Source organism: Equus przewalskii, chromosome 8 (genome assembly GCF_037783145.1).
Source record: "Equus przewalskii isolate Varuska chromosome 8, EquPr2, whole genome shotgun sequence".
NCBI classification, from domain to species: domain Eukaryota; kingdom Metazoa; phylum Chordata; class Mammalia; order Perissodactyla; family Equidae; genus Equus; species Equus przewalskii.
Window position 1 is genome coordinate 63001877 of NC_091838.1, and position 16234 is coordinate 63018110.

At 41.6% G+C, this 16234-nt stretch overlaps 1 protein-coding gene across 3 annotated transcripts in view; it reads right to left on the reverse strand.

Moving 5' to 3' along the window:
• Positions 1-1441: 1441 nt before the first annotated feature.
• SAMD12 (sterile alpha motif domain containing 12) overlaps positions 1442-16234 on the reverse strand; it is a 381347-nt gene continuing 366554 nt past the window's right edge. For all 3 annotated transcript variants that reach the window (XR_011543486.1, XM_070631929.1, XM_070631928.1), the window contains one exon: positions 1442-9509. Coding sequence is in view for 2 of the 3 variants with exons in the window: in XM_070631928.1 (XP_070488029.1) it covers positions 9449-9509 (61 nt within the window). In the remaining variant the exon portion in view is untranslated. The remainder of the gene's footprint in view (positions 9510-16234) is intronic.

The following is a 16234-nucleotide window of genomic DNA, read 5'->3' on the forward strand; positions in this document are numbered from 1 at the left end:
AGGAGAGGGCACAAAGGACTCAAAGAGAGAGATTGAGATGGGAGAGAAAAAGGGAGAGAGACAGAGATGAGATAGAAGGAAAGGAAGGTAAGGCAGAGAAAGGCATCAACCAGGCACACAGAGGAGGAACAGCTAAAGGAAAGGCAGATAACTGAAAGGGGGAAAGGAAGAAAATGGTAAGAGAAAGAGACAAAAAGAAGAGACAGAATGGTCAGAAATGATCCAAGAAAGGTCAAAGAGAATGCTGGACTTGGGGGCTCAAGTTTTACAGCTTTTAAAGTGGTTAACTGACAAAAAGCTTACCCCATTTTCCATGTTCTTCATCTGCATAAATAGAAAGTGGGAGACATTGTGCTTTTAGAGTTATAAGGTGTGTAGACAGATTTAGAAGGTTTATACACGGAGTCAGTAAGCTAACCTAAAAGGTTATCACAGGCTTTGCTTTTGGAAACCTTTTCTGGGAAACAAACAAACCAACCAACCCAGATTCACAGTAAACATGTAATAAAAAAGGCAAAGGATGTTTCCTTTTTTTTTTAAATGCAATTATAAGGACCTTTTCCTTTCTGGGAAAGAAGTGTTTCTTGAGTACAAGTTGAGGCAATTCATCATATTCAGTAAAGTCATCGTGGCTCTAAGTACTCATTAGGATGTCTCCTTGAGAAAAGGAAGGGTGAAAATGGTAGTTTAGAGCAGACAAATGGTCTGTTGTTGATATTTGGTGCATCATATTATTCAGTGGATTTTTTAATTTGAGAAAAATTTTTGGCATCTTCTAAACATGTAGTTGAGAGTGGAGTAGATCCAGATGTTTGCTAAGCTACAGAATTGGCTGTGCCAGATCTGTTTGGGACAACTGGTTTCTAATCCCCGATCTCTTGGGCCGGTGTTATTTGAAGGTCGGTATCTCTATTGATAAAATACAGATAGCTTGGACTGCATCACCAACTGGGAGAGATGGAGATAGAGGAGCTGGGAAATGCCATCAATCGTGCTATTATAAGCACTTAAGATTCTCTGGGCTGAGGGCAAATTGGTGGGCCAAGATCTGTTGTCCCACCTTTTTCCCGGGTGTTACCATATCTGCAGATGAAGAGAATTGTGTCTTTCCCCCAGCTGTGCTCAACACTAAAGAGTTCAACAGTAATAGCAATTATGCTGGTGGGATTTGGTGCTGGGGGATTTCTGTGTGCTGGGAGCTGGAGGGAGGCCACCAATTCATTTCACATATATTATTTCTCCAGGAAACACAGCATAATTGAGGACAATTTTCCACCATGAATTGCATCATTAGCTAACACAGGGAAAGTGAAATGCTGTTAACTTTTCTTTTTCTTCTGCAAAGCTGATGAGCTGAAGACAATAGAAATGAAAAGTTTAATGTAATTTTTTCCCAAGGATATATGTTGAAAATCAGAATCAAAACTCTTTTACACGGTAATAGAAATCCCACATTTTAATACATCGCCATGCACATAGGGAATCAAGTAATGCTGAATACAAAATAGTCAAATATACAAAATGATAAAGCAGATTTTCCAGCCTGACAGAGATCATGCTCACAGATACAAGGGGGCAAAAATCTGTACAGTTTCATTTCTATCAATTTAAAAAGAATCATGCCCCCCAACTCTTTTGGAGGACAACCCCAAACAGGAGGAGACATTATAAGAAAATATAAAGGAGACCCGAAGAGAACTGGCGAGTTGATAGCTGCTTAAGATATGGAAATCGGTGATTCAAAATTGTGGTGCACAATAATTCTTACGTTTAGAGAAAAAGTTTCTAAACATCATATGCCCTGGGAACCCAGGGAACTAAATGAACTTCTGACAGAAAAGGCACTCATCGCGCCATGTAACTTGCTCGTGCCCTCCTATGTCTAGTCCTGGGAGTTTTTCTAGGGTGCATAGAGAAAAAACCACCGTTGTGGGTAATGAGTAAGGAAAATACTTCTTTAATTAACCACTCTTAAGGGACTAAGAGAATTCAGACTGCTGGTTTAACTACTCACTTAAGGAAGCTATAAAAACCTCTACCATCTACATAGGCTTTTGTGTTACAAAATGTGCTTTTATAGCCATGTTTGTTAGTGTTTGTAAAACAGTGAATCAGTTTTTTTTTTCATCAAATTCTTTTCCTTCATAGGCTATTGAGAACACTGGTTTTCTACTCATATCGTGTGATTTTTCTTCCTCTTTCTTTCCTAGAATACTAATATACAGTAGCACATCAAGAAAGTTGAATGTGGCTCTCCGCGTCCTGTGACTCTCAAGTTGTCAACTTCATACTTTCATTGGTCTTCTCCAACCCCACGGTTGGCAGCCTTTGTTGGCACTATGCCAAGCCCGAGACGCTCCCTCTGGGCTACGTGACAGGACTCTAAACCTCTGGGAGGTGGAGAAGTGGAGATACACGTGTGCCTTGGCCTTGGGCTCTGCAGATCAGCCCACATACACGAGAAAAAGCATGTGTGTGCGTGCAAAATGCTGACTGTAACTTTCTTATCATTCTTTTACTTTTTTAAATCCCAGAATGGAGTCCCAGTAATAACAGCTATGAGAAGAAGGCATAAAGTAAGGGAAGGGGCTCATTGACTAAAGCCCGTAGCCCGCCTCACCATGATAATTACACAGATTATTTTGGTGGTACAGGACAGCTTCTCCCTTTGGCTCATTTTAGTCTCCAAACAACCCTGACTGCTAAGGTTGCATCCCAAACAGATGAGCAAAGGCCCAAAGAGATGAGTGATTTCTACTGAAGTCAAGTATTCTTCAATTCAAAACATCTTCTTCCCCTTTATCAGAATGGTGCGTTTCCACAAAGTCCTAAAAATAACTCAAGTATACAAACCACAAGAGATCAATATTTTCTTTTCTCAGGTACTTTTTACTGAGCATATGTAACTTTGTTACAATATTGATCTTTTCTAAAATTTTGTGTACAGCTATTTAATTTAGTGCCCAATGATATTAAATAGTCGGATTAACTGGAACTACAGTTGTATGATTTAGTGACACAAGAGTTTTGGTGGGATTAGTTTCAAAACATTTGTGCTGGCTTGGCTTTTCAGCAGACTAGTTGCTTCTGTGCCAATCATGACTGAGACTTACAGGGCAAAGTCAAGAACCGTGCATTATTCAGCTCTTTGCAATGTGAACTTCTTTCATGAGCTAAACTGTGGTCTCCCCAAACATGGCCTTGTAAGGATAGCATGTTTCTATTGGTGGAGGAAAGGTAGTGGTGGAGAAATCATTCAGAGCCCCAAAAAGTCTTCAAGTTGCCTATGTGTGAGTTTAAGCAAGTGGAACCCCAACTACCCGCAGTGGGGGCCAATGCTCATCGAAGAGGCTACCCCTTCTCTTTCTGGTGATTTGAGGTGCATTACAACTAAAAAAACCCAATGTTTCCAGTGTTCAAACATGAATACCCACCTCCCCATTCTCTTTTAAGGTTTCCACCTATAGACAGGGGCCTTTTGTTGTGAAGAAGAACCTGGTTATACACTTCAAAACCTCTGCAGCTGGTACGTGGGGAAACATATTCTTGGTCTTCTCTCAAACGCATTGCATGGGAACTAGGCATAGGAATTGTCAAAAGCTGCCACAGAGTTAGCAGGCAGCTCCCAATGCAAATACATAACTGTGGTAAAAAAAAAATAGTGGAAATAAAGAATTAGAATTGATTTAGGAATCATATAGTCAAGGCCCATGGTAGTGTTCAATCCAAGTCATATTTGTGAATTATGCTTGAGCAGGGAGTCTTAGAGCTTCAAAAAGTGTCTTCGTGGTATTTGTGTTATTGTAAAGGGAGGCCAGGCTAAGCTCTGGGGTGATGGGAGAAGACCACCATCGGCTTGTGGAACCAGACGTGTTAACCACCAGATGCTCAAGGCATTGAACGGCGGGCAATTTTTTCTTCAAGCTTATGTCACAAAATCAGTTCCCCCACCCTGAGAGAAATAATGATCTAATAAGAATCTCTTATTTTAGAATTTTTTTCAGAGCAAAGCACTTGAATACATTTTTATAGGATTACGGGGAGGGCGGGGTGCTGGTGATTACAACGCACAGATCTGTGCGCTCTTATATGTCAACCCAGTTTAGAATTCCACGTTTAGTACCTGTGTGTGTGCCAATGTGGCAAAGCCAGGTGAAAGCAGCCTGCTTATTTCCCTTGATTCAAACGATTGAAATTTAAAAGGCTATAAACAATGCAGAAGGCAACCAGCAGAGTCTTCGGTGTCTTAAATGTTTTAGGTATTATATCTCCAACATAGGATTAATTTAACAGTCTCCTTGTTGTTCATGTTAGTAGGGCTGTTTCTAGGCAAAAAGGCCTGTGTTTAAGAGCCTTTCTAAGACCTGCAAATGTGCGAGGTTTGGAAAACAACAACAACAATTAAACAAGCAATTAAACAAATGAAATCCCCAAACCATTGGCTCCAAAATATGAAAAGAATATTATATAATCAGAAATAATGTCTAAAGAGCTACAACACTTAATATTGTCAACCAGTCAACCGCAATTCAATGCAAATCATATGGTTACTTCAAATTTTACTAAGTGTATGTTGTTGGTACCTTCTAGTGCTTGATATAATTGGGGAAGGGAGGCTCTGAAGGAAGGATGCTTGGGGCTCTTCAAGGTTTTAAAATAGCCCTATTTGGCAAATGAAACTCCAGAGGTACAAAGCTGCTTACACCCATTTTCTGCTATTCTGTGGAAGTCGTTTCTCAGTCTTGGTGCTGTTGGGCAGGAGGTCTAAACATGGCCCCGGTACTCATTGGCACTATCCCTTTATATTTGTCATGGATGAATTTCACCCTCAAACTTTTAGATCTTAGAAACAGGGCCCTCCCCCTCGGCCTAGAATTTTCCCTGCAGGGCCAAGGTGATGAGCAGAAGAAAACCAGTACTGATACTATTCCTCCAGCCACCTTCCCGGAAGAGACTCTCCAGGAAAGGATCTCTTTTGTTCTTCTTCTTAAGGAACGGCAGAACCTCCTTGTGCACCTGGACAACTTTTCCTCAAGCTTCCCACAGGTCGTGAGCTTTCAAAAGAATGCTCCCTGTCTCCCAACTAGAGGAAGTCACTGGAGCAAAATAATGGAAACGCGGCCCTCTTTGACCTTGAAGTTGTGCAGCGGTGCCAGAAGACATGCACATTGATAAAGCAGAATTCATAAGATAGTTCTCTGGTGACAGGATTAGATGCAGATCTAAGGAGACTAAAGGGCAGGACCAGCTTGTCTTTGAAAGAGAGTCCGCAGCTGTGCCCTGAGCAGAGGCGTCTCCTGGTCTGTGCTCCTTCATGATCTCATGGGCTCCGTTTTGATTAGTGGTGCTGACCAGTCACTCCCTGGAGATGCCCATCCATGTCCCACTGCTGTTTGGGCAGCAAGCTTTCACCAAGATCCAGCTTAAGAAGGATTTATTAGTCGGTACTGGGGAAAGAAGGTTATGGCTGTTTTTCTGTTTGAGTTCTTTATAGAAGATTTGAAATCTACCCACAGAACTATGCGAAAAGAAGAAAGAGATTGAAAGACAAAACCCCCCACAAAACAAAGCAAAAACGTGGGGTGGTGGGGGCTGTGGGAGAGAAGAATAAAAACCGCCTTTAAGGCATAAAGAAATCTATGTCATTTTCAAAGATTAGATTTTTTAAAAAGAGATTACGACAGCTTTAGGTCTAGTTGTCAAGTAACAAAATTACTCTAAAGAATGTAGAGGAAAGCATCATAAAGAATGAAGCTGCTAATGCACTGGAAAGAGGAGGTTTCGGTAAAACTAGAGTGCTAAGGGGGTCTTGAAAACTTTTCTTACAGGAGACTTTTATTGTTCCTATCCAAAATCAATTATGTGACATTTGCAGACAAAGAAAGCATTTGCAAGTAACAAGAGGGCAAATCCATTAGAGGTTTTTATCCTTCGTTTATATTCTCGTGGAAGGTTGATATTCCTTTTCCCCTTGAATGTTAAAAATGGCAGAAATCCCTCAGAACTAAGGACTATTAGCTTCTGTGTGGGCAACTGAGAAGGGACTCTGGAGAGAAGCCTGGGCTGTTTACCCGTGGTCTGGAGGTAGAAGTCAAATGTGCAGTTACACACCTCACAGAGCCTGAGCAGGGATCTGAAGCCATTACCCACAGAGAAAGCTGACGGGGTGCCTACCCCCTAGGTATGTCTTAAACCACTGGAGTGATTTGCTTTTCACCCTAGCAGAACCACCACCGCTCTGCATGTTTAATTCAGTTCTGGAGCTGGAACAAGCTAATCCCCTTGGCGTCCCAGAGAGTCAGATAATTATTCATTTCTGTTCATTCCCAAGAGCGCCCTTCCTGTACAAGTAGGGGTGTCCGCCTTTTAATAAAAGGTGTAGCACAGGTTTAAGGAAAAGGAAAAGTCAAACATCAACAGTGTACAGCCGTCAGACATCAAAATATTTATCCCTTACCTCCCCCGTGTCCCGCCTCCTACTGAACAGAACTCACCACAGCCATTTCTGAACTTACGGGAGGTAAAATTTCCTACAAACATCTTGGGAAGAAGGTACAGCACAGCATGGAGGAACCATGGGTAATTGTGGACCAACATGTAGCAAAGAATCCCGAGGCTGTGAAAGAAGTCATTTCGCCATTTTGCTGGTTTAGCTCCTCACGGCTCAGATTTTATGCCACCATGTTTCCAAAACTATCCCCCAAAATGATTTCAAACAGAAGTCGACAGTTTGGAAAACAGTAGCAGTTCATATGCAAATATGTGGTACGTGCCAGGAATTAAGGCATTTTTAGAGAAGCCATCTTCAACTGGGCTCTTCCATTGTTTTCGTTTTTGCCTTCTCCCATCTCCACCTTCACCCATTAACTTTTAATAATTTTCCAGCACTCTTTCGACTCAACAAAAAAAAAAAGAAAAAAAGCTAGGAAACTTTCCCTATTTCATTGTTCAGGATGTATTTTGCAAAAGCCAAAGTGAGTAAGGATGAGCCACCATCATTTAACGGACATCTGCACCATTGGGAAACTGGTGGGAAAACACCAGTTTCCCAAGGGTGTTAGCAGTAGTCGCAGAATGTCCCTTGCTAGGTCAATTAATTCCCAGCTCCAATATCTCAGCACCTGCCAGTAGTTCTTTTGGCTTCATCAGGCCCAATTCTGCATCCCCAGGACAAATTATAGAAATGGAACTTCAGAGAATTCAGCATAATGATGAATGGTTGCGTCTATATGAAGAATGGGAACATAGGCAATCAGGGTGGATATCAAGGGAAGCAACTGAAAGCTGCTTTGGGAAGCTGTTACCAGCTAAATCTAGGTGCTGGAAGGGCTGATCGTACATGGAGGGTGCCAATATGTGGCCTGATGCTGTCTATACCTCTTCCTCCCCTGCCCACTTCCTCAAAGGACCCGCCTGCTGCCATGTGCATTTTCCCAGGTTTCTCAGGCTGGGGGCGGATGATGTCTGAATTCAGTTTTCACTGTGGAAAAGGTGGGGTGGGGATAGTGTCTGGAAGGAGGAGATACCGTTTCATAAAGGCAAGGAGAGTCCGCCTTGTACACTGTCGTTGCCCCAGCATAAAATTTGGCTCATAGTAGGTGCTCAAAGAATGCTTGCTGAGTAAAGGAAGGAACGAAAGATGAGGAAGCCCTGCAGTTAGAATTGAAACTCGGGCCGTGGGCCATAGAGACCGGGATGTTATGTCCAGGGGCACTGGCAGCCAGGGTTTGGACTCCTAATTCTGGATTAGTAAAGGGTTATGGTCTGCGAGGGCTTCATGGGCCTGGTGCTGACCCACTGAAGGGCCAGATCTTGGCGGTGACTGAAACTTCTCTGAGTTCCCTCTTGGAAGCCTGGTTCTGTGATACCACAAGCCCACAGGCTTGAGTCATCCTGCCGGGTGGCTCACCCGAATCACATGTGGGTCTCTCTCCCCTTCCCAGTCAGCTTTCCAAATCTCAGGCTATGCATTTCCTGAGACCCCCCAGAGGAGGCAAGATGTGGGGAGAGTAGACAATGAGTGTGTGTCTGGAGACTCCCTAAAATGTCAAGTTTGCTTGTGCTGGCAGGGTCCCAGAGTTGTTACGTGTATTTCAAGAAAAGCCTCTGATGCCTATCAGTCCCTGGCTGAGGTCATGGGCACACAGAATACACTTTGCTGAGTTTTTGATTCAGCCAACTTCATATTTTCAGGAAAGAAAAAATGCTAAAGCATTATGTAAGGTCAGTCAATATGGACATTTCTCTAATGCCTAAAGATAAGCAATAACTGGACTGACCAGTTTCCCAGGACTGTGCTTTGTTGTAAAACATAGTATAAAAAATAATTAGTTGTGGGTATAATCCCAGAAAGGATTAAAAGGGACTAGTAGGTTCTCTACCGAGGAAGGAGTCTAATGTGGGATTGAACACTTTCTGTTTCTAGGCATGAAGGGGGTTACTTGGTGTTTTTTCCCTCCAGAGTTGTGACTTCAACTTGACTTAGAGAGTTTTCCAAAGTCTTAAAGTTGGACCACAAAGGAAAACTGCATTCTGTTGTCCTTACCATCAACCCAGCATGGTCTTAGATTAAAAGAAGGCCACCCCTTTTATTTTCTTTGAAATAACTCTTATACAGAATGAGAGAATACGGACCTTGGCCAAATACAAGCCCCCTGTGTGTTCCAGTATTGGTAGGTGCGTGTGCTAAGTTGTGCCTAGGTACGCAGAACCAAGACCTAAGATATTACCATCAGCAGGCCCACTTCTAGTTCCCTTAGGGGCTACAAGTAACCCAGTCGTTCAGTAAAGTGTCAAGAGGTTAAGTCTAACAGTACTGTGGCCATATTTACACCAATCTACCACAAACGACTGGGGATATGTTTGTCTTGGACAGACAAGATTTGCAAAAGAAAAAAGAAAATACTTATTTCCTCACATGTACTGAACGTGCTGATTCTTTTCAGTGTAGTGTTCTCATATAAAGTGCTTAAGAGTTGGACAGAATACCTTGAGACATCATAACTAACATAATCGAGACATGTTTACATTCCTACCAGGGCATAACATGGTGAACACTTTCACTGAGATTGCAGAACTGCTGTGATTTTTTCCTAACACATCATGCCATCTGCACACATAATAAAATAATCCAGTAGTTGCCATGCTAAAATAGGACTTCTAGTGAAGGGCACAGACAGCTCCCCAAAGGGAGCTTGAGTTATGCACAGTGATGAAAACTGGAAGCAATTTTCCAGCTAATGGTCTGCCAATGACCACTTGGAATGAGTTGGCACTGTATATTATGCACCTCATTTCAAAATCCACACAAACTAAGATTTTCCAAAGCCCATCATCTTGACTGAGTGGGTGTTTTTTCAGTTAATCTGGTTAATCTGTCAATGCTCCAAGGATATCTTCTGGCAGTGCCACGAGTAAGTCTTTCTGTGAGGAACAGGCCATGTTCATATCAACTGGCAGGACAGCAGCTTGAAAGGCTAACCACGTTTATGGAGAACCCTCGGTTGAGGCTGAAAGAGGAAAAAGGGGAAAACATGGTGAGTTATTTCTTTATGTTCCTAGAGACCGATATGTAGCAATTATCCTGTTCAACCAAACCCTACCATCCTTAGGTCCAAGAGAAAGCTCTAGCAGAGATAATGGTCACTCAACTCCAGGACGAATCTATGGCAGCCTGTGCTCTTGGAATGTCCTTCCACCGTTCGGCAGATTGTAGAAAACATCCATCTCAGGGACAGGCGAAGTTGCCTGGAAGTGAGGGCAAAACCAAGTCTCTGGAATTGGCAGGCTGTCAGGGCTGTGGTTTGGGAAACCCTTTCATATAGCACGGGGTTTCATGCATTTACTTGATCTGGAGCAAGATCAGATTGGGAATGGAGTGAAGGCATTTTGGCAGGGAGATTTCATTCATCAGGAAGCTTTCTTGGGATAAAACCTAGAAGGAAATATTGGAAGCAGGAAGGCTGAAGCTTCTGAGTTTGCCAGGTGAAAAGTCAGATTGGCTGAGCAGGTTAGGGACTAGCTAGAGAAAGTCATTAACATCTGACCAGAGATTAAACCACTTGAATTGCAGCCCTGTTTTTGACATTGGAAATGCTGGTGAAAACACATATTCCTGAATTTTCTAATTTTCCCATGATTTTATCTGGTTATTCCCTGCAGTTCCTTACACACAGGTCTTCATTTCTTCATTACTTAGTTAATATAGCAGCACAACTGAATATTTTGCTCAGAAAAATATCAGTATTGGCTTTATTTAGCACACAAAGTTATCGGGCAATGGAGAGAGAAGGACAGCAAGAGTTCCCGATGTTTGAAAAGAGCCTACCTACGTTTTAAAACTGGCTTTTCAAAATATGAGAGAATGCATAATTTATAAGCAAATGTTTGATTAAAACTTGCTATTTTTGAGAAAATGCAAAAACAAAAGGTACTACTTGAGCATATTAAATATAAAATAATACTAATGATAATGTTGTAATGAAAGTAGAATACTAATATATTGCTGATGGCATTATAAACTGGAAAAATAATGTCAATTTATTTAAAAACTACTAAGAATTCACATTCCTTGACTCAGTGTTCCCATTCTAGGAGTGTATCTTAAGAAAATAATCTAAAAAAATGAAAGAAGCTATATGTACAAATATGTAACCTAGAGGTTACTTATAATAGTGGAAAAATTGGAAAACAACCAATCTCCTATTGTTGAAAATTTAGTTTAAGTAAACTATAGTGCATTAACAAGATGGATGATTACATGGCCATTAAAGAAATAATTATGATGATTATGGTAAACAGTTATGACATACTACAATATAAAACTTACACACATGCATAGAAAAGAACTGTAAGTGAAGTGGTGAAGGTGCTAAGGATTTTTATTATTGTTGTCACAGTATTCTGCAAAACAACAATAAAAATTAGGCTCACAAAGGTGCAGATTTGACCCATAAGTATTGACTGACTAAAGCATCCAGGATTATTTTCATTCGTTAATGCTACCTTGAAAATACATACTTTACAATTTAATTAAGAGAGAACATTCTAGTATTATCAGAGGAAGGATAGAAACCTACAGGAGTAAAAATCTTCTGTCCAGGTCAACCCGCAAAGGAGTAGTATAGCCTGGAATAACGATACAGATTTGTAGGAGCCTGACAGTACACCATCCTTGATACTTATGCTAAAATATGCTCTGGAAAATGTGTGACCTTGGAAAAGTATTACTAAGACTAACCTATAAAATAAAATTTAAAAGTGAATAATGATAATAAAGCATGAACTCCAATTAATTATTATACTTTGGATCCCGAGTCAGGAGTAGATAACTAGGTTTATCGCAGTTGCTACTTCTCCAAATAACCATGTTTTCCACATGAGCCTCTCACAGCTGATGGAAAGGGGGTGTGTCTAATTTTAGCATATAATAACACACAATCATGGACATAAGCTGAGCCTATTATACTTTAAAGCTCTTTCACCAGTGGTTCCCAATATACCTCTTAGGATAGGTAGAATTATCTGCATTTTATGGATAAGGAAATAAGAGCCAGAGGTATTATTTGCCCAAGTTCATACTGCTAGTGAGGATCAAATCTGTACTCAGACTTAGGAGTGTCCCACTCCAGTCACATGCAGGAGTGACAGGGACAAATATATAAAGTATAAGTATTCAGAGCCTTTCCCATTCTCCCATCTTCTAAGTAGGATTCTTTCTTTATCCATAAGCCCCATCGGCAAAAGGAAGGGCCCTGCTGGGCAGGGAAGAAAACTAGCGGCTAAATTAATTCATGTTAGAAAGACAGAGATATTGGAAAAAGCGGAGAGATACTCCTACAAGACAGGAATGCACACAGAAGTAGAAACCACAGAGAGACAAGCTGGGGATTTAGGGAGCGACAGGAGATTTGGGGTGATGGCTGCCAAATGAGTGGGACCTTTAGAATAGGGATGGCCAAAGAGAAGAGTATGCTATGACATCACTCCTTCTGGACCATCTTTCCATGGAATCACTAAAGAAGACATTCATTGTTCTTTGATGCTTTCGTGGGGAGTTGTCTTTCATTTGAATGTGTCAGCACGTTGAGTTGGGCTTTATGTAGGAACAACAGGCCCCCATTTGCTCAGGTTGTATGTGCAAGATATGTGACTAGAGTAAGACTTGAACCATCATCTTTCTATCACAGATGTATACGTAGTGATGGGTTCTGCTATCACCACTTTGCTAGAGATTTCTATCTGCAATAGGAATCGTGTCTTCAGGTATACAAAAGCGACATGAAGTCAAAATGTAAAATGGCATCTTGCATTGGATAGCTCTGGCTATTTAAAGGGAGAACTGTGTGATGTTTGAGATGGTACATTTTTGGAGCTCCATTCTCTAGGCTTCAGCCATCCCAAACTCCTTCTAGCTCCTCATAGGCACTGGTTATTCACAGCCTTTGCCCAACCTTTTCTAGGATGCCTTCTTTGTACATCCTCTAACATTAGTGAACACCTACCCCTCCAAGACCATCTCATGTGTCACATTCAGTGTGAAGCCTTCTCTCCCTCCAGATATAGCTCACAACTTCCCCCGATATGCCAGCCTAGCATCTCAAACCTTTACCATCAAACCCACCATGAACACTTTGTTTTAACATATCCATCTGTACTCCTAAATTTTTAGAGGGTGGTGCCATGTCTTATTGTTGTGTCTTCCTAATGCAAAGTGCAGTGCCAGGTATGCAGAAAGTCTTAATAAATAGTTGTGAAATCAATGAAGAAAGGAATGATGTTGGAGAAGGAGAGTTTTTTTCAGCTTAATTCAATACCTAATTTTACAACAGATTCTATCTTGTAGCTCAGGTCTGCATATGGAGAAGGGGATTGCTCCAGTCTCTTTCTCCATGTCTAAGGACTATTCAAGGAACATGTGCATCCTGGCACTGGCCATGTATGGACCTGCAGCTAACAAAGAGTAAAGGGCTCTTTCTCACATCTCTGTTTAACAGGTCAACATTACCAGTTTAGGTATTCTGGGAACTAATCATCTCTTTAGTCCAATGGCTTCAAGGTTTGGGATGAGTGGAGAAGAATTAGAGTCCAGTGATTAAGAGGATGGCTCTGGAATCAGGAGGATCTGGGATAACAACCCAAGCTCACCACTTACCAGCTACATGATGTTGAAAGCATGAATTTCTCCAAACCTTAATTTCTTCATCTTTAAAATGCTGATTATGATCCCCACCTTACTGAGTTGCTGTGACGATAAAATGAGCTCACAGAAAAAGCACTTTGCATGATGTTTGGCAAATGGTACCTATCTTTAAATGATGGCTACTATTTATGATTATTATTGACACAAATTCCCAAAGTTCCTCAGAGAAACTAGACATACAAACAAATCAATATACTAACGTCACAGCTGGGGGCCAGGAAAAAGGAACAATCTGTTTGGAGGTCAAGCCTTTGCACCCTCCAAGAGACAGATAACACTTTTCTTGCCTGCCAAGGCCACAGTCAACACACTCTGGCTTCCACTCTCCCCAGATTAGTCCAGACACTAACAGACAGTTCATGATAAGGAGAGTTCACTTCAAAGGCAGGAAAGGGCTGGCCTGGGAGGCGATGGCCAACCTGACAGAGGTTTCACGAACAGCTCTGGGACGAAGCATGTCCAGCTCCATCTTTCCCTACTCCAGCAGCAAAGGGCTGAAGAGATTAGTGTGTTTGGGGAAGAAGAAAAGATATTGTGTGCAAGCAGACCCACCTCTCATGGGCTGAAGGGAAGAAATGAGATTGCATCCCTTATAAAATACTGTTTAGTATCTTCCATTCAAAAAGGGCTGTATATTCTACCTGAAAGTGTCTTTCACGTGACTCGTGACTTGAGCTTGAGGACTTTAGTGTGGGCCTGAACTGTACTTTGACATGAGACAATTTAAATCAGGTGTGAGATGAAGATTCCAAAGGCGTGAGATCCACAGTTGCCCCACATAACAGCCAATAATAAACAGAACTAACATTTAGTTAGCAGCTACAATGGGCCAACTAAGGTTTTTATGGGCAGTTACTCATTGAATCCCCACTGCCATCTTTAAGGCCTGAATTGCATCATCCTCATAACATATCTGGAAAACAAACATGCCAGGTTCATTAACTTGTCACAGCCACACTGCTAGAATGCATAGAGCGGAGACTAGAACGCAGATCTGTACTCCCCACAATGCTTTCCTGACTCAGTAAGAAACGTGTTAGGAAAGCAAATTCCTTAACTCCAACAGGAATGTAGGAGAGAAAGCAAGTAGCTGTGTTTGTATAAAAGAATGCTCAGCAAATGTGAATCCTATACAAAAAGTATCATAAATAAGAGGATTGACCTAGAGAAAGTTAGCACATTTTTATTTAACAGTCTAAAATGTTTATAGCAGTGGTTCTCAACTGGGTGCAATTTTGCCCCCTAAGGGACATCTGGCAATGTTAGGAGACATTTTTGGTTGTCATGACTTTGGGGGTACTACTGGCATCTACTGGACAGAGGTCATGGACCCTGCTAAACATCCTAAAATGCACAGGACAGCCCCCCACATCAAAGAATTATCCAGCTCAAAATGTCAATAGTGCTGAGGTTGGTTTAGAGGATACAGGTCCTTGTTTATCTTCTATTCCTGGCTGTGAGCCAAATATATCACTCCCAAAATAGGCCAAGATAAAAACCAACTTAAGTGTGCCTCTTGTGTGTTCAGGAAATAAGGCTAATTTCAAACCTCACTCCCCTCTTCTATTCATCATTTGCTCATTTTATTTGATTTTATATTCAATGTAATCAAAACCTCCAATACTAAATCATTTCTAACTTTTAGAACCCTCACAGGCATACCATTATAAGAATCAAGATTGGATGATTTAAACAGGTATGCTCAATTAATTAATTAGCATGTATGGGAGAAGTTAGGAGATGAAAGAAGGACAAAGGAGGATTTATGTGGCAATAAAACTAAGCTCTGCCATTAGCCCTTTGGTGGGAGAAGCCACATGCTTGCTCAGTTGCACTGGTTTCATTTCTGTGACTATCTGTCCACCCATAGTTTGGGGGTGTGTTCCCCCCATTGTCACCTCTGAGAATATGATTAAGAAATCAACTCCAGCCTCTGACTGCATGAAGATAAAGGCCAGAATCTCCGGGTAGATGATATCAGGATGGCAGAAGACCTGGGTTAAGGGCAATAAAATAGATGATGCATACAAACTAGCCTGTAACTTCTCATAACCCCTGGTAAACTGGAAACCACAATGACTCTGTGCTGGTTACTTTTATGTGTCAACTTCACTGGACTACCAGGGGACAGATATTTGGTTAAACGTTATTCTGGGTGTGTCTGTGAAGGTGTTTCTGGATGAGATTAACATTTGAGTCAGTAGAGTGAGTAAAGCAGACCGCCCTCCCTAATGTGAGTGATCCCATCCAATAACCTGAAAGCCTGAGCAGAACAAAAGGCTGAGTAAGGGAGAATTTGCACTCTCTGCCTGTTTCTGAGTTGGGACATCGATCTTCTCCTGCCTTGGGACTTGTACTCTGACTTGGACTGGAACTTACACTATCAGCTCTCCTGGGTCTCAAGCTTGCAAATCTTGGGCCTTCTTAGCCTCCATAATGGTGTGGGCCAGTTCCTTACAGTAATTCTCTATCTATCATCTCTCTTTCTTGCACGTTGTTCTCTATCAATAGAGAGAGAAAGATATAGATATAGATTTATAGACATATCTCCTATTGGAGAACCAATTTCTCCTATTGGTTCTGTTTCTCTGGAGAACCCTGAGTCTATAGACAACAATGACCACAACAGTAGGCACTATCATTAACTAAGTACTTACCACACACCTAGCATGATGCTAAGAACCTGTGTCTATTTTGGAGCAACCTGAGGAGGTAGATACCGGAACCTCACTCCACAGATGAATAAAATCAGGCTTAGAGAGAGAAATGACTTAACATAGGCTGCAGCCTTTAGGCCAGTCTGTGGCCCTTGATCTGGTTATGACAGATCAGGGCCTGTTGATTCCAGCAGTGCTGAGGAGGAAATTTGAGGTTGCAAGGCCCCTGGGAACGTTTTCAGGCCATCATTTATTCCTAGATGGGATAGGGAGGCCTTGGCCTCCATCCCCATCCTCCAAGCCCTTGGTTTTATCATTTCAATTAGAATGTGACTGGCTTCTGATACTATAAGAGGAGTCTTTCTGCAGTTGGCTT